Below are 16,501 nucleotides of genomic sequence, written 5' to 3'. Positions count from 1 at the left end.
GGTGTGCAGATGTGTAGAATGTGCAGAATGCAGAACTGTGGTTTTGAGCCATTGAAGACTGTTGATATTAATTACTATTCGAATCCATCCTCAAAGTTCCTGAGGTGCTCAGTGGCTTCAAGGATCTTTGGCTGTGGATGTGGAAAAATCCCCAGCTGCACAGAGTGGTCTCTTATTAACAAGAACTCCATCCATAGGTATGCTATACAATGTGATTAGGGTTCGTGTTAGGACTCTGTAGAAGAAAGGTCTAAAACTTAATAAAGACGTACAAAAGGCTTGACTAAAAAAAATCAAATCTTTAATTTTCTGGAAACATTACTAATATGGTGAGATGTGCCATAAAACCAACAAAACTTTTGGGCCACAACTTTTTCTGCTACATCTACTGTATCACTATGTTTCTAAAGATCCTAATTTCCTCATTACCAGTGAAATTAATTTCCAGCTGTGCCGTGGTGATCTAGGTTTCTGTCTTGTTTACTATCAGATGGTATTTCCCTTAATTTACCAAACGGCCTTTACAAATTTTTCTATTTTTTTGGCTTCTGAAGGAATCTTTTGGTTTTTATATTAAAGTCACACGCATGAAACCATACAAGAAATCTGACAGTGCTATGGATCATTTCTGACTCCAAAGTGGAGTTTAGATCTTTAAGCAAGCATGTTTTATCAGCATTGAATAATGCAGTTTTTTCTGATAACACATTATCCATGTTGAGACCATAAATGTATATTAAACACAAAGATAGTCATTCCATGTACAAACTTCTAAGAAATAAATAGTAGTGTTGTTTATTTCATGATTCAGAAGTAAGAGGAAGAATAATACAGCTGAGTCTGCACAATAAACAGTGGGTAAGTCCACAACCCCTTCTGTAGGTCTGCAATCCAGAAGTGCAGCACAAAAGAAGAAAGCCACAAAGTTGCTATTTTACTACACAGTAGACAGTTTTGACACAATAAATCACTAAATGAGTCAAACAATAAACTCGCAATCCTGTCAGCAAAGAAAGAGAAGGCATTTTTTTATTTTGTCAAATCTGTTTATCTCTGGTGACTCTTAATAATACTGTGGGATTCTTTATCGAATAATGTGTTCTGAGTATTTATTGATAGTAAACATTTTGAAGCAAAACAATTTGTGGTCAAGATTCTCTCATTTTTTTGTTTTTTTTCTATTGTTCTATCTCAGTTTTGTCCTCCCCTTCCTCTCGTTGGAGGAAGCTCCAAGCTCCATATTTGTGTGTCTTGTTAACCACAGCAAAGCAACTCTGTCCTCTTCTGTTCTGTTATTAGTATAGCAAAGGCTGAGCTAAGCATTTTTCCATCCTGATGTAATCTTCCAATTGCAAAGCAGCTGAGCTCGCTCGGTTTTCCCCACACAATCTTGCTGGCCCAGCTTATCCTCACTGTCTATTTTTTTTCTTCCTGGAACCTGGAATGGTTTGGTTTTTTTAAGAAAAAAAAGGGACTAGTCTGCTCTATTTGAATACTGGTTAACATAACAACTTTTGAAGCACCGCTGTTTTCATGATTGCACTATTTCGCTTGGAGATATAAGAGTCTTGTTCTGCTATAATGTTCTGTGAGTAAATTAAAATTTGTGCAAGTAGAATAGAAAAATACTTAAAACGTTATATTAGAATGTAATTATTTTAAGCAATTGCACCTTAAAGATGATCTTAAAAGAAGAAATACATTCTATAGATCAGAGCCAATATAGCTTTATGTGGACGGACTCCAGCTCCTGCTCTCGAAACTTTATTTTCATATCCAAGTGGAATTGCAAGTGGCACCCACAAGAAACAGCAAATCAATGTGTCGGAATATTGCAGCACTAAAAGTGATGTCTTTCTACCAGCTGATGTTAATAACTCTGGATAAAAACAGTGAGCTGTCCAAAACCTTTGGGTTAAACAGGACTGGGTCCTCGCGCCTGCCTTTTCCTGCATGATGTTCTCATGCTGTAGAACTGCGAGGAACAGTCTGAATTCATGTTTTCAGTATAATATAATGAAACTCACATTAGTAAGAACTTACTTTACTGCATTTTAAAATAACTGGAGCTTGAGTGGCATCAGTTAACCACTGTTCCTGCCCCTCTTCCCTTTGTGGATCTTCCCACTTCGTCCAGGCCTCGCTCTGAATAGTGTCCCCTTTGTTTGGAGGCCACTCTGTGCAGCTGGGGACGGTTTCTCATCAACGCCTTGGGTGGTTCCATGAAATTACGGAGTATGAACGGGAGCTTTTTCAGGATGGATTTGGACTGTAGTTAATGTCAACAGTCTGCTACACTGACTCAGGACTACAGTTCGCTTCTGATCATCATCACTGTACCCCGTAACATCATATATCTGCTATAAATGGACATTCGGTGCAACCCAGATAAGGATGGGTTCCCTCTTGAGTCTGGTTCCTCTCAAGGTTTCTTCCTTATGCCATCTCGGGGAGTTTTTCCTTGAAACAGTCGCCACTGTCTTGCTCATCAGGGAAAACTTACACTTATAAAAAACATCTGATTCATATTTTATCACATTATCTGTGTAAAGCTGCTTTGAGGCAATCAACAATCATTGTTGAAAGTGCAATACAAATAAAAATTAATTGAATTAAATTGAGAGGGAGTGGTGGCTCCAGCGTTTAAGGCGCTGGGTTACCGATCGGAAGGTCGGGGGTTCAAGCCCCGGTATCGCCAAGCTGCCACTCTTGGGCCCTTGAGCAAGGCCCTTAACCCTCTATGCTCCAGGGGACCCTTACGAGAAAATCAAGGACCGTGATGTCGGAGCGACGTGGGGCCGCCTTCCCGTGGGCTCACCACCTGCAGGAGGGACCGTAAGGGACCGGTGCTGAGAGGATTGGGCAGCAGTCGAAGGCAGGGGCCTTGACAGCCCGATCCCTGGACACGGAGAAGTGTCTGGGGATTCTGCTTAGACTGCTGCCCCCTGCGACCCGAATTACGGATAAGCGGGAGAAGATGAAATGAATTAAATTGAAAGTCAACCAGGTAGGTCTGTGCTAAGCGGCAGAGATGTTTCTCTTTGCACCTTGGCCAGAGCTCATGCCTGCTCACAGAGTGTACTGTATGTTGGCTTGCAGCTCTACAATTTACTTCCGGGTTTATTCTGGGTCAACTCTTTTCATGTGCATCTTTGTTTTGACTCATAATATTTCTTCACCACCGCCTCTTCTTTGTTTCCTTGTAATTAGTTGCATATGTAATTCGTGCGTATAAACCACTTTGTGTCTGTATGACTATTGTGATTGGAGGCACCTGAGCTAGCAGTTTGCTGTGGGTGCCGAGCCTTTGTTCCATGTTACTTTTTTCTTTCCGGTTTTGATCTTATTTCATTTTTCACATTTACATTCTTGTTTTTGCTTTATTTACAGTGCATTCGGAAAGTTTTCAGACACCCTTCACTTTTGGAAGAGTCCTGGTTGTACTGAAATTCTTCCATTTAAAACTAATGGAGGCTGCTGTCCTCTGAGGAATCTTCAGCAGATAATTTTTTGTAGCCTTTTCCAAATTGCAACAATCATGTCTCTGAACTCTGCAGGCAGTTGCTTTGACCTCATGTCTTGGTTTTTGCTCTGACATGCATCATTGGGAAGGACTGGGAGAATTAAGAAGAGAATTGAGAAGAGAATTGGGAGGCACCTGAGCTCATTTTCAAGTGTTGGTGCAAGGGGTCTGAATACTTATGTAAATGTGATATTACAGGTTTTTCTTTTCAATAAATTTACAGACATTTTACTTTATCATTATGGGTTACTGAGTGTAAATTATTAAGAAAAAAATTATAAGAAAATTATTTTATTATATTATATATTATTATTTAAATTTATTAACAATTGCAACATAAAATATTGAAAAAGGGGAACGGATTCTAAATATTTTCTAAATGTAATGTATATAATTTGTTATCACCTGACCTATGCTTGTATTAAGTTCTTGATTTTGGATTGTGATTTGCACTTTTTAGCTTGTTTGGTATATAAACTTTATTTATTCTGATTTGCATCAATCCATATCGTAGTACATTACACCAAGACTATGAGAGTAAGAACTGAGTACTTCTGCTCTGCTAAGTGATGCGAAAATAACTTGGTTGTCTGAAACAATGTGAATTCTACCATATATATTAGCATGTGCAAAATAGTCATGTTTATTGAAAAAGCCAGGGTTTTAAATATTTTATGTTCAGTTTCAACATTTACATGTGTTTTACCAATTGATGACATTTTTTCCAAAACACAACTGCAATATATATATATATATATATATATATATATACACATACATATATATATATACACATACATATATATATACACACACACACACACACACACACACACACAGGCGCATTTCAATAAATTAGAATATCATAAAAAAATTTGAATACTTCATAAGGTCAATCAAAAAAATATTTATACTCAATACTTGGTAGGGGCTCCTTTTGCTTTAATTACTGCCTCAATTTGGCGTGGCATGGAGGTGATCAGTCTGTGGCACTGCTGAGCTATGGGGTATTGTCAAGAGGAAAATGAAAAAACAAGAGACTAAACAATTTCAGGTCTGGTGAGTTGGCTGGCCAGTCAAGCACACCAAAACAATGGTCATTTCACAACTTTTGGTGCTTTTGGCAGTGTGGGCAGGTGCCAAATGCTGCTGGAAAATGAAATCAGCATCTCCATAAAGCTGGTCAGCAGAGGGAAACATGAAGTGCTCTAAAACTTCCTGGTAGACAGCTCTGCTGACCTTGGACCTGATATAACACAGTGGACCAACACCAGCAGATGACATGACTCCCCAAACCACCACTGACTGTGAAAACTTTACACTGAACATCAAGCAACCTGGATTCTGTGCCTCTCCACTCTTCTTCCAGACTCTGGGACCTTGATTTCTAAATGAAATGCAAAATTTACTTTCCTTTCATCTCAAAAGATGACTTTGGCCCACTGAGCAACAGTCCAGTCCTTTTTGTCCTTTGCCCAGGTAAGACACCTCTGACGTTGTCTCTGGTTCAGCAGTGGCTTGACACAAGGAATTCGTCAGTTGTAGCCCATGGATACGTCTGTGCATGGTGGCTCTTGAAGCACTGACTCCAGCTGCAGTCCCCAAATTCTTGAATGAGCTTCATTTCACCTTTTTCTACTACATTCTTTTACTTTCCATTAATGTGCTTGGATACAGCACTCTGTGAACAGCAGCTTGTATAGCGATGACCTTATGTGTCTCACCCTCCATGTGCAGGGGGTCAATGATTGTCTTCTGGACAACTATCAGGTCAGCAGATTGTGTAGCCTGAACCAGACTGAGACGCCATTTAATGGTTTAGTAAACCTTCGCAGATGTTTGGATTTAATGAGCTGATTAGAGTGTGACTCCACAAGTCTCCAATATTGAACTTTTTTACAATATTCAAATTTTCTGAGAATTTGGGGTTTTCATTCAAATTAAAAGAAATAAACACTTGAAATATACCAGTCTGTGTGTAATGAATATAATATTCGAGTTTCACTTTTTGTATCGAATTACTAAAAAAAAAAAACTGTTTTTTTTTAATGATATTTTAATTTAGTGAGATGCACCTGTATGTATACACATTTCCTACAGAAAGTCATCATACCCAGTGAAAATCATTAAAAGTTTAACGTTTCTAATCTGTATTTACACATCCCTCATCATCAAAGTGAAAATAAATAAAACATTCTGGTGGGTTCTTAACAAGTAATTAGTGAAATACCAAAATGATCAGCCCCATAGATTATACCACTGTAAACTTGCTCAGGTGCAACCAATCAACTTCTAGATCAAACACTAGGATAATTGCCCACCTGACAATAGTGTTGGTTTTGTTTACCTCAGAATAAAACCAGCTGCTTTTTGAAGATTCCACTGTTAGTAATGCATAGTGCTGTATTTAATTCCAGTATGGTTGGGAAAGTGATTTCAGAAGGCCTCAAGGATAAAGTTGTAGAAAGGCACAAGAAAAAAAGCTACAAAAGATTTTAAAGTCATTGGCTATCTCTAAGAGTACTGTTCAGAGCATAATTGATGAAAGTGGAAAGCGTTTGGTACCACCACCACATTAACTAGATCAGACCTTGGAAGACAAAGGCAGGGGGACAGTGATCACAGAAGCTACCAAGAGGGCAAAGGCAACTTACAAGGAATTACAGTACAAGGCTTTTGGGCTTTAACTGGTCAGTCTGTGTATAATAGGGTAAAAAGAAAAGTGTCTTTCTGGAAATGTGCCACACTCAAAAATCAAACAACGCACCACCCAAAACAGCCCATACCTACTGTACTGTGGAGAATGGTGGTGGCATCAAGTCAAACATAAACAACTGTTAATACAACAAGCATTAGTTGTTTCTGTTTGTATTTAATTTGTAAAACTTTTTTATTCAGAAATAAATTCAGAAATGTAAAAAATTAAGGCCACTGCATGATTAGGTTTGCCTGTCCAGCAGGACATTCTATAAACATTGTTAGTAACACAATTTAATGCAAATGATGTTAGTAAGAGTAATAATAATCATGACATCAGCATCATCGTCATCCATAGTGATATTATAATAAAAAAAGGTTTAAAGGAACATGAAAAGACAGAATACTTACACATTATATACTCATTTAAGTCACTAAAATGGTATGTGTAAGAAAAAAAGGCTACATCTGTTAGCAATTTTACCAAAGCAGACAACAGTAAACATTAAAAAATTCTACAATCACATATGAAGAATGTATAAGTAAAACAATTAACCAAAACCACATTTGGGCATAAAATAGGTAAAGAAGACTAACTAACATTAAACACAAGGAATAGCATAAACCACTGCCTCTTCCCAGGTTTTTTTTCCCAAAAAAAAATTTGTAAAAAAAAAAAACCCAAAACAAAAAAGGTCATTGGTAAACAAAGTACATCCCATTAGAACTTACAGCAACTTCTTAAAATTTAGTGGTTTAATTTTTTGCACAAAAATAAAATAATAAAAAAAATCAACAATTACCATCTCATAAATAAAATACACCCAAGATTTATAAATGATTCTAAGCAATCATAAAAACAATTACAATTTTTGTCTATGTCATATATACTGAAAATCCCTATACAGACAGCTAAATTAAAGTAATGTGGAGTTTTATATGTGTGTACATTTGTGTGTCCTTGTGTTTGCCACTAGTCACAGTGTCCAAATTGGTCATATGTTAATTACTACAGCTAAAATTCTGGAACAAACAAGAATAACACCATCAAATAAAATTGTGTGTTTACTAGTCAAATATCAGTATTTCTCAGCTAAAGAAAACTCTGGTTTTTATACAGTACCAGTCACAAGTTTTGACATATTCTCTTTGTGTTGTTTTTTTAATAATTTTTTTTTTACTTTCAACATTGTACATTAATATTGAAAAAATTTGAACTATAAAAGAAAGTGTTTGGAATCATGCAGTAAACAAAAAGTATAAATAACCCAGTATATGTTGGATATTATAGATTGTAAAGAGTAGCTACATTTAGCTTTGATGACAGCTTGGCACACTCTCATTAGATTCACCAGGTATTCACCTGGAATGGTTTTTAATTTATAGATGTGTCTTGTCAAGAGTTCATTTATTTCATTTCTTGCCTCCTAGATGGCTTTAGACCATCAGTTGTCTTGTACAGAGGAAAGGTTGAGTACAGAGTCAATTGCTGTACAAATGTATATTATGGCAAGAAACACTCAGTCAACACGAGGTCAGTCAACACGAAAATCTCAAGAACATATTGAAACCCAGTTAAATGTTCAAGTGCTTTTTAAAAAAACATGAAACGCTATGATGCAACAGACTCTCATGGGCCGTAACATGAATGAAAAACCAAGAGCTACCTCTGCTGCAAAAAATATGTTTAGAATTACCAGTCTCAGAAATGAGTGATTTACATAAATACTTTTTGAAGTATAAGTGGCAGACATATTTCAACATCAAAGAAACGAAGAACAACAAGCAGAAGATACTTGTGTGGGTCAAGAAACACAAGGAATAGACATTAGGTCAGTGGAATACTGTCCTTTGGTCTATTAAGTGAAATTTGAGATTTTTGCTTCTAACCACCATGTCTTTTTTAGATGTACAAAGGGTGAATGGACGGTTCCTAAATTTGGTTCACCCTGTGAAATATGGAGGAGGAGGAGGTGTGATGGTGTAGGGGGGCTTTGCTAGGGACTTATATTATTTGCTTTATTTAAAATTATGAACACACTTAACCAGCATGGCTACCAAAGCATTTTACAGCGACATGCCATCCAATCTGGTTTGCACTTAGGGGACCATCTTTGTTTTCCAACAGGACAATAACCCCAAACACACCTCTAGTTCATGTAAGAGCTTTGCATCAGACGAGATGGTTTGGGTTGAGTTGGAACAAGATTCATGATTCAAGACTCATGAGACTGACCAAGAGAATGCCAAGAGTGTGCAAAGCGCTTATCAAAGCAAAATGTGGAAGAATCAAAATTATAAAACATATTCTGGGTTATTTAACAAGTTTGTGTTTACTACATAATTCTATATATTGTATGTTCTTTCGAAAGTTTTGTATTCAGTATTAATGTAACAATGTTGGAAATAATAAAAATAAAGAAAAAACACTTTAGGAGGTGCATCCAAACTTTTGACTTGTACTATATATTTACATTTAACTCACAGTGAATATGGCAGTTTTTAAAAATAATAGAGAACAAATTTTAAGAACTGGAGGAGATGACGTTAAAATAAGAAATGTAACAAAAAATAATAGCAAAAGGAAATAAAACCAAAAGATTAATTATTATTGGAAATACAGTGCAGGCACAAGTACTTACACGTGCAAAATCTTTGTCTACCTACGTATTTAAAGACATTCAATTAAATTTAATTTCAACACACTACATTATGTATTTGATTTAGACTGGGCAGGATTTAGGATTTACCATTGATACCAGCTTTAACTTGTAAATGCTGGCAATTGTGCATGGTATAAGTGTGATGAGCCACTGCCAGGTATACATTACTTGATTTTATTAACCTCCGTGCCATTAAAATTGTGTAACACACACCTAGTCGTGGATTATTCCTTAAATATATAGGCACACATACATATAACATATAATATTAATGATAATTCTAATGCACTGTTGATTTCTTAATGATTCCCAAGAATTAGTATGACATTCATTGATCCAAGATTTAAAAATGACAATGATAATTAATATTAAATACAATCTATGATTAACTAATAATGAAGGAACTAAACCATTGGCATTGCTCTGGCTTTTGTTGAATTTTCAGCCTTTCCTCATAGACTGAAGTCTTTCCTCAGTGCAAGACACATAAAAGCTAAAAATTCTAATGTCTAAATTCTAAAGGCCTTCGTGTGTCTTGTAATAAGGAGATGCCTTTCTGACCCATCACCCTGTTTTGCTCAGTTCGTGTAGGTAGCCAGGTTTAGGAATAGTCCTGGTATTCCAAAATGTCTTCCATTCAGGAATAATGAAGATCACCATTGCTTTGTCATTATAGGGTTTGGTGTAGTTTTGTTTAATCTGAATGTACTGAATATAACAGGATATTATGCATTCTTAGGTTTTTATAAAATAGGGTAATGTTAATAGACTACACTGGACTGTATCTTTGCTTCGGTAATTTGAAATTGTGTCTAAAGTTTTGTGTCTAAAACCCTTTATAATTAATTAAATTTAAATTAGGGATTTGAAATCTACAAATATGCTGTATAATAAAGTTTTTGATCTTGTGGCCTTTAAGAATTGAGATTAAATAATATCTTTAACACAGAGTGTTTGTGCATTGCTGCTAAAATATGGAAATTATAGGTTCTGCATGTTGTGTGCAAAAAAGTTATCACATAGTGATAAACTTTGTATGTAAAATAACATCACTAAGCATGTACACCTGCACTCTTCATTTTCCCTCATTTAGTCATGATCATGAGCTCAAAATTAAACAGAATTAGAATTTGGGTTGGGCCACTGTCAATTAATTCTTCTGGCAAAACAGAACATGTTCTGATTCATAGACAAATTTGCATGATGAAAAAAAACTTGCTGTAAGTCAATATATGCACTTAGATAACTTAAACACAAATCTTTTTTTTTACATGCAGACTATTTCTCTGATGAAGTGATAAAGTGCTGAACTCTCACAGCTCACATGCAAATGCTTCCCTGCACTTTTGCTTCACTCTTAAAAAGAATGTTCTGTTCATCCAATTCCACGCATCCTAGACTGCCTTTTAACAGCCATGTGCTGATCTGTGTTCTGAAGTTGGCTAAGTACATGCACTCTACCAAAGGTCTAAGGTTTTGAGTAAAAAGGCTCTTGTGACCAGTGAAAATGGTCTAAAGTTTATCCAAGTTTTCATATACGGAAAAAAGCCCTACCATTTTTTTTTTTTTTATCATATTTTGCAAAACTGAGATCAAAACATCAACTACAATTTCTAAGGTTAACAACTTAAAGCAAAGGAATAATGTAATATATACTGTGCTTTCTGTACCTTTATCTTCAGCCTCCTCTCCTCCCCATAACTCTACACCTTGTCTAGTAGGGAACGCTGACAGTAGAGCAGATGACGTGGAGTGCCATATTTGCGGAAAAAGAGCAAGGCTCCCAAAGTACAAATTAAACACACCAGCAAAATAAGTGGCACCACTACTGCTGCCATTCCTCCTTCATCATCAGACGTGCTGTCCACCTCAATGACAATCACTTCTGTCTTCTCAGATTTTTCTTCTTCTTCAGTATTCTCCTTGTCTTGGTCATTGACATCAGTTCCACCACCATCAGTTCCACCACCTGCCCGACCTTCGTCTGTCTTAGGGTCCTCTTCTGGACAATCGACCCAGTCACTTAAGGCAAACTTTGGGTAACCGGGTTCCACTCTCATTAGTTGGTTGCTGAACTTCCAGTATTTATTAGCTTTGTAGAAATATGTGTAACCTAAAAAAAAAGATTTTGACTTTAATATTCTGTAAACATGTTTTTTCACTATATGCTTTCAAAGGTAGCACCATTATGCAAGTTCTAAGAATGGATTGCTAAATTGACTGTACTAATCATTGACATATTATCCCCTAAGCCCTCGGTTTTCCCTAATTTCCATAAAATTATATTTTAGAAGAGATGTTTAATTCATCTTACTCTAATAAATAATATAAACTACATGATGTAACTGTTGAGTAACATACCAGTTAATTTAACTCCAAATATACAAATGATCAATAACTAGTTTATTTATTAAAAAAATTTATAATTATTAACTTGACTTAAGCTACTTAATATAAAAAGAATTGTTACTTTGGTCTCGGCTCATGAAAGCTGCTTCGATGTTGTCAGGGATACCCTGCCACTTGCTGCTGGGTTTAGGATAATCCGGGTCTACTGATCGTTGCTCTTCATTATATCGATAATATCTAAAAGAAAAAAAAGAGACACTAAAAGTGTGCTTTATGATAATCAATAAACTCTATCTTACACAAACAGAAAAACTGTCACATACTTATTTCCTCTAAAGAAGTAGGTTTTGCCGGTGGGTGTATAAAAAAGGGCCGCATCAATTCTGTCCTGAGGCAGACCTCTGCCCATCGCTCTCAGTGTCTTTGGGTAACCTGGCTCCAAATTTGCTTCAGCAAATACCCAATGTCGGTCACCTGAGGAATGATTCTATACTTATTATGAAAAATCCACTTAAGTGTTTTAAGTCTCTTAGCTTTCTGCAACACATTTTAATATAAAATCACAAAATGAAACCAGCACTTGCCTTTGAAAAAAACAAATTTGCCATCCTCTCTCTCATAGGCAGCATCAATTGATGTAGGTAGACCTCTCCAGACATGTCCAATTGGCACTGGATAGTTTTCCATAACCCGGTGATTACGGACACGCCATAACCATTTATTCTAAATTCCAGGATGAAAAGGAGCTTTAAATTTGCACATTAACGTCGGGTTTTTATTGTTTACAAATGCGCAGTATTTTTACCTTGAATATAAACATTTCTCCTCTCAAAATAGCAATTGTGTCAAAGTGACCTTCACAGATTTCAGGGCCATAGTGAGGTACTTCTGGTTTGCGTGGGGTGTCACTGGGATGAGGGATATGGTAAGGGGGGTGGGGGCTAACTGAAGGTCTAGGATTTCCCCTAGGGTTTGGACCTATCATGGTGAAGATGCAGAAAAAATTCTATTAGCTGACACTGTTCTTGAGACAGGTTTGCACATATCTAGTTGCGGATGTCAGGAGACTGTTGTGATCTAACTTACCATAAAGCTGCTGAATGCCACGACGATCATCATCTGGAAGTTCAAAGTTTTCTGTGTCCATCCATTGGTAGAAAGGTGCCATGATGGCAGAGGGGTCACTAGAGTGCTCCATACCCAATGCATGACCCAGCTCATGTACAGCCACCAGGAAAACATCATTACCTAAAGGGAAAGGAAATTCATGACACATAAATAAACACATAAAACTACAAATCTTTTTTAAATCAAGATGCAATATACCATTTGTTACAGGACCTGCTATCCAGTATATTTTCTAATATATAATAAAGTCATTTTTTCTTTTATGGTATTACCTCAATACTAGCACGCTTTGCATAAGGCTGCTGCCACAAAGCCACAAATTTTACCAAGTAAAAAAAAACTTAGGATGTCATTTCATTTTTATAATGATCTAAAACGTTGTTCATTTAACTTGCAATGATTAAAATCATAACATTATACAATACAATGTTTAAATTTGCATGGTAGACATTCTGTGTGATCCGACTCAACTTTTTTCCAATAAATCAAAGAAATCTGGTTTAGTAAAATTGGATTTGACAGATGCTAGGGAAATGCTACCAGAATGCTAACAGTTATATTTGGTGAAGGGAAACAATTAACTTAGAACTAATGTTTTTGTAATGGTTTATCTTTAACTTTGTTTTGAAGAAATAATGACCCATTGTATTACAAGATTGTTTCAGTTCATTGATGTCTGGCATTTGTTTGTGCACAGCTCTCTTAAGGTCCCACCACAAAATCTTGAATGGGGTTAATGTCTGAACTGTGAAAAATCTTAAACACTTAGATGTTTTTCTTTAGTCATTTAAATGTGGATTTGTTGGTGTTCTTAAGTCACTGTTGCAGGACCCAGTTTTGCTGGACAATTGGCCTTATATTTATCCCATGAATACTTTGGTAATAGTGGAGGTTCCATTTTGTATATTTTTCCCAAGCATAGAAAGCAAACACAAATAAATCCTATTCTACTGATTACTAAGATGCTGGTGAACTAGCATCCAGCCTTATGACACAGTGTGGGTCATAAGGCTGCTCATCAGCTCTGATGTTTAAGGTTGTTGGACAGAGGATTTGCTCTGCCTCTGTCCATTCTTCTTGTTCTGAGGCATTTTTATTTGTCAGCTGCCTGGCACTGACTAGTTTTTCACACATTGTAAGTGTATATGATTTAAGTGATACATTTTCTATTATATATTTTGAGGCAACATGATGCTAATAAATTGATCTATATAGTTCACATTAAAGTAAACAACTGGTTCTTAACTCAAACTGGTGTTTGAAAGTTTTGGATGTTTTGAATACAATGTTAAAATGTTTCGAAATACTTAAACTAGTAAACAGTTAATTTATTCTTTAGCTTATTGTGAATCTTCAAATGAGTGCACTTATTCTTTCTTGTACATTTCTGCAAAATTCTGTTAAAAGTAGGGCTGTCAAAATTAACGTGTTAATAACGCATTAACACAAATTAATTTCAGGTACATTTAGAAAAAATAAAAATGAGCGATTAATCACAAGTTAACTCAACAATGCGCGATTACGTGCGATTAAATATTGAAATCCTTTGACAGTCCTAGTTAAAAGTAAAAGTTTACTCAAAAAGCTAAATAATTTAAGGATTAAACCATACTCATGTTGTTACAAACCTCAGTCTGACTTTTTTCTACACACACACACACACACACACACACACACACACACACACACACACAAAGAGAAGGTATCTTAAAGATTAGAATTGATCTAAAAAATGACCACTATTCATTCACCACTGATTTTCATTATGTGGACAAAACAATTTTATGTTTCATATTTTGTCTTTTCAGATAAAAGTCATATTTGTTTGGAACTACATGAAAGTCCTGTGGCTGCAAAACAAGTCCAATGTTTGTTTCGACAAACAAAACACTGTGTATCATAGCTAAACTTCTAAACTTTAATCTCATCAGGCCAAAGAGCATTTTAATTTCAGAACTTTTGTGGTTTGTCCAAATGCAATACTGCAAACCCAAAGTCATGCTGTCATATTTTTCTTGGACAGAGGGGGCTTTTTCCTAGCCACATGATGTAGCGATTCGGTTTATATATCAGCGAGCGTTAAATGTCTGACCTTGGACTAAATCTGCTGCCGACTTCTAGAAAAGTTGGGAACCGTCTTAAATGCCCGTTATTTGTAAAAAATCTTTTTTTTGTTTTTACTATGGATAAGCAGCAATAACTTCTTATTTTTTCCCCACCTAAAAAACATTACTACAGTGTTTGTTTGTACAGTCATATATATATATATAAAATACTATTTGAAGATGTAAATGGTAACATTTGCAGGGGTTATATTGAGTGTCTCTATGTGATATATATATATATATATATATATATATATATATTCTGTGGCAAAAACAAGTAGAAAGCTATTATGTAATGTCCTAGATAGATTTTATGAATATAATAATATATTTTTTATCATTGTGATTTAAATCAATAAAAGGGTCTGTCAAAACAATATTTGCTGCATATCCTTTTGGCCCCATCTCTTGATGTAGTGTTTCTGTAGCCCTTGGGAAAAGCAAGGACCTATGTTTACTTCTCAGCATCTGATAAATTCTCAGCATCTGTCAACCCTTAAGTCTCTTACCCCACAAGTCTCTGTTTCCAATTGTCCAGGGCTCTGCAGCATCAAAGTGTGTGTCTCCTCCTATGCCATTTCCAGGAAAATAGGCATGTGCTAAAAACCCACCCTCACCATCAAATGGACTGGCATCATCATGAAAACCCTCAGCAAAGAAGATCATAATGTCTGCAAAGTCAGTAGTCTTGTGCCTAATGTAGCTGTAAGGGATCTCTCGGAATTGTAAGGGGGATACACTCTCCCACACTTTGAAAGCTTTTCTGATTGCCTCATAGGTTTCATACTCTCCGATCTTAGGTGTGTAATTCTGTATGCTGGAAAAGAAAACAGAGAAGATAAAAAAGCCCATTTGGAAAGATAATCAGGTTTTTAGAAAACCCTAAACACTAGAAATATGCTAAAATGTAGAAAAAAACAAAGAGTAGAGAAACGGATGTACATATAAAACAATCACATGAGAATCTGTGCTAAACCTCACTGAATGTGGAATGGGTTACACTGTATGCCACAGAGTACTTCCATAAGTGTGGAAAAAATGTGTCATGCCCCTTAACCAGCTAGGCTCTTTAAACAATCTCTTCATTTTCTTTGTTACGTGTCAATATCTGCAGTATGATTCCTACCAGAATGTGATCTCCTTCTTTTTCCATTTCAGTCCCTGGATAGCATATCTTTTCTTTCTTAAGCTGCTCTTTAGCTCTGCTCCAAACTTATCTGGAACACCACAGCGAGGCCTCTTCATTGCCCTGGAAAACAGACTTAAATCAGTTACTTTAGGCACATTTTTATTAGGTAACAGTTTCTGTATTAGTTGTGGATTGGATTTCTTTACCTGGAACCTACGGAACCAAGGGATCCCCACATAATCATTCCACATTTTTGACAAATTATATAAAGAAATCAAACTAAATAACCCTTTAGACCATAGTTACATGTGAAATCGACTCACTTCAGTGTGTCAGAGTCCAAATTTCCAGTGACATTTAGGCCGTATAATCTTTGCATTGCAATAATAGCAGAAGAAATGGATTGGGGTGAACGGGGTGTGTGTTTATGAAGGTCACCTGGAGGAAGGTACCCATACTGTTGAAGCCATGCCTAGAGGACAAAGAGATATGACAAAAGACAACAATAGCAGATAAATTTTCAACAAATTAAAGTTAAGTACAGTGAAGTTGTAATTGTGTTTAAATTGTTAATAAAAAGTATGAGTGTGGTCCGTCTGAGTGTGACTTGCAATATCAGCATGCATATTCATGAGCCTCCTCTTCATGACCGTTTCAATGATAAAGCTGTATATGCTCTGGATTGCCAACATCACACTCTCTATAAAATGCTTTTATAATTCCGTTTTTAGATTTTTAATTAAGTTACTTTAAATGTGAAAAGATGCTGTAGTAAACGCCTTTTATTTCTTCCACATAGCAGGGTTTCAATGGGATTTGACAAATAACCAATATTAACACACAGTGCCACATTTATTGGCTCCATCTACATTACCCTTGATGGCAACAACTTTATCTAAAAATTAAA

The 16,501-nt window shown here is 36.0% G+C and overlaps 2 protein-coding genes across 2 annotated transcripts in view; one reads left to right on the top strand and one right to left on the bottom strand.

Moving 5' to 3' along the window:
• The window catches only part of LOC310726363 (uncharacterized protein), a 336,210-nt gene that overhangs the window by 140,186 nt on the left and 179,523 nt on the right, over window positions 1-16,501 (top strand). The gene's annotated exons all lie outside the window — the stretch shown is intronic.
• The window catches only part of mmp14b (matrix metallopeptidase 14b (membrane-inserted)), a 12,126-nt gene continuing 2,000 nt past the window's right edge, over window positions 6,376-16,501 (bottom strand). The window contains exons 2-10 of the mRNA XM_083541764.1: window positions 15,918-16,066; window positions 15,592-15,714; window positions 14,975-15,282; window positions 12,319-12,480; window positions 12,038-12,210; window positions 11,817-11,955; window positions 11,556-11,706; window positions 11,354-11,469; window positions 6,376-10,996 (exon numbers count right to left, since the gene is read on the bottom strand). Coding sequence (XP_083397890.1) covers window positions 10,587-10,996; window positions 11,354-11,469; window positions 11,556-11,706; window positions 11,817-11,955; window positions 12,038-12,210; window positions 12,319-12,480; window positions 14,975-15,282; window positions 15,592-15,714; window positions 15,918-16,066 — 1,731 coding nt within the window. The 3' untranslated portion in view covers window positions 6,376-10,586. The remainder of the gene's footprint in view (window positions 10,997-11,353; window positions 11,470-11,555; window positions 11,707-11,816; window positions 11,956-12,037; window positions 12,211-12,318; window positions 12,481-14,974; window positions 15,283-15,591; window positions 15,715-15,917; window positions 16,067-16,501) is intronic.

Source organism: Silurus aristotelis (genome assembly GCF_946808225.1).
Source record: "Silurus aristotelis genome assembly, chromosome: 5".
In the NCBI taxonomy this organism is placed as follows: Eukaryota; Metazoa; Chordata; class Actinopteri; order Siluriformes; family Siluridae; genus Silurus; species Silurus aristotelis.
This window is presented reverse-complemented; position numbering and strand designations above follow the sequence as displayed.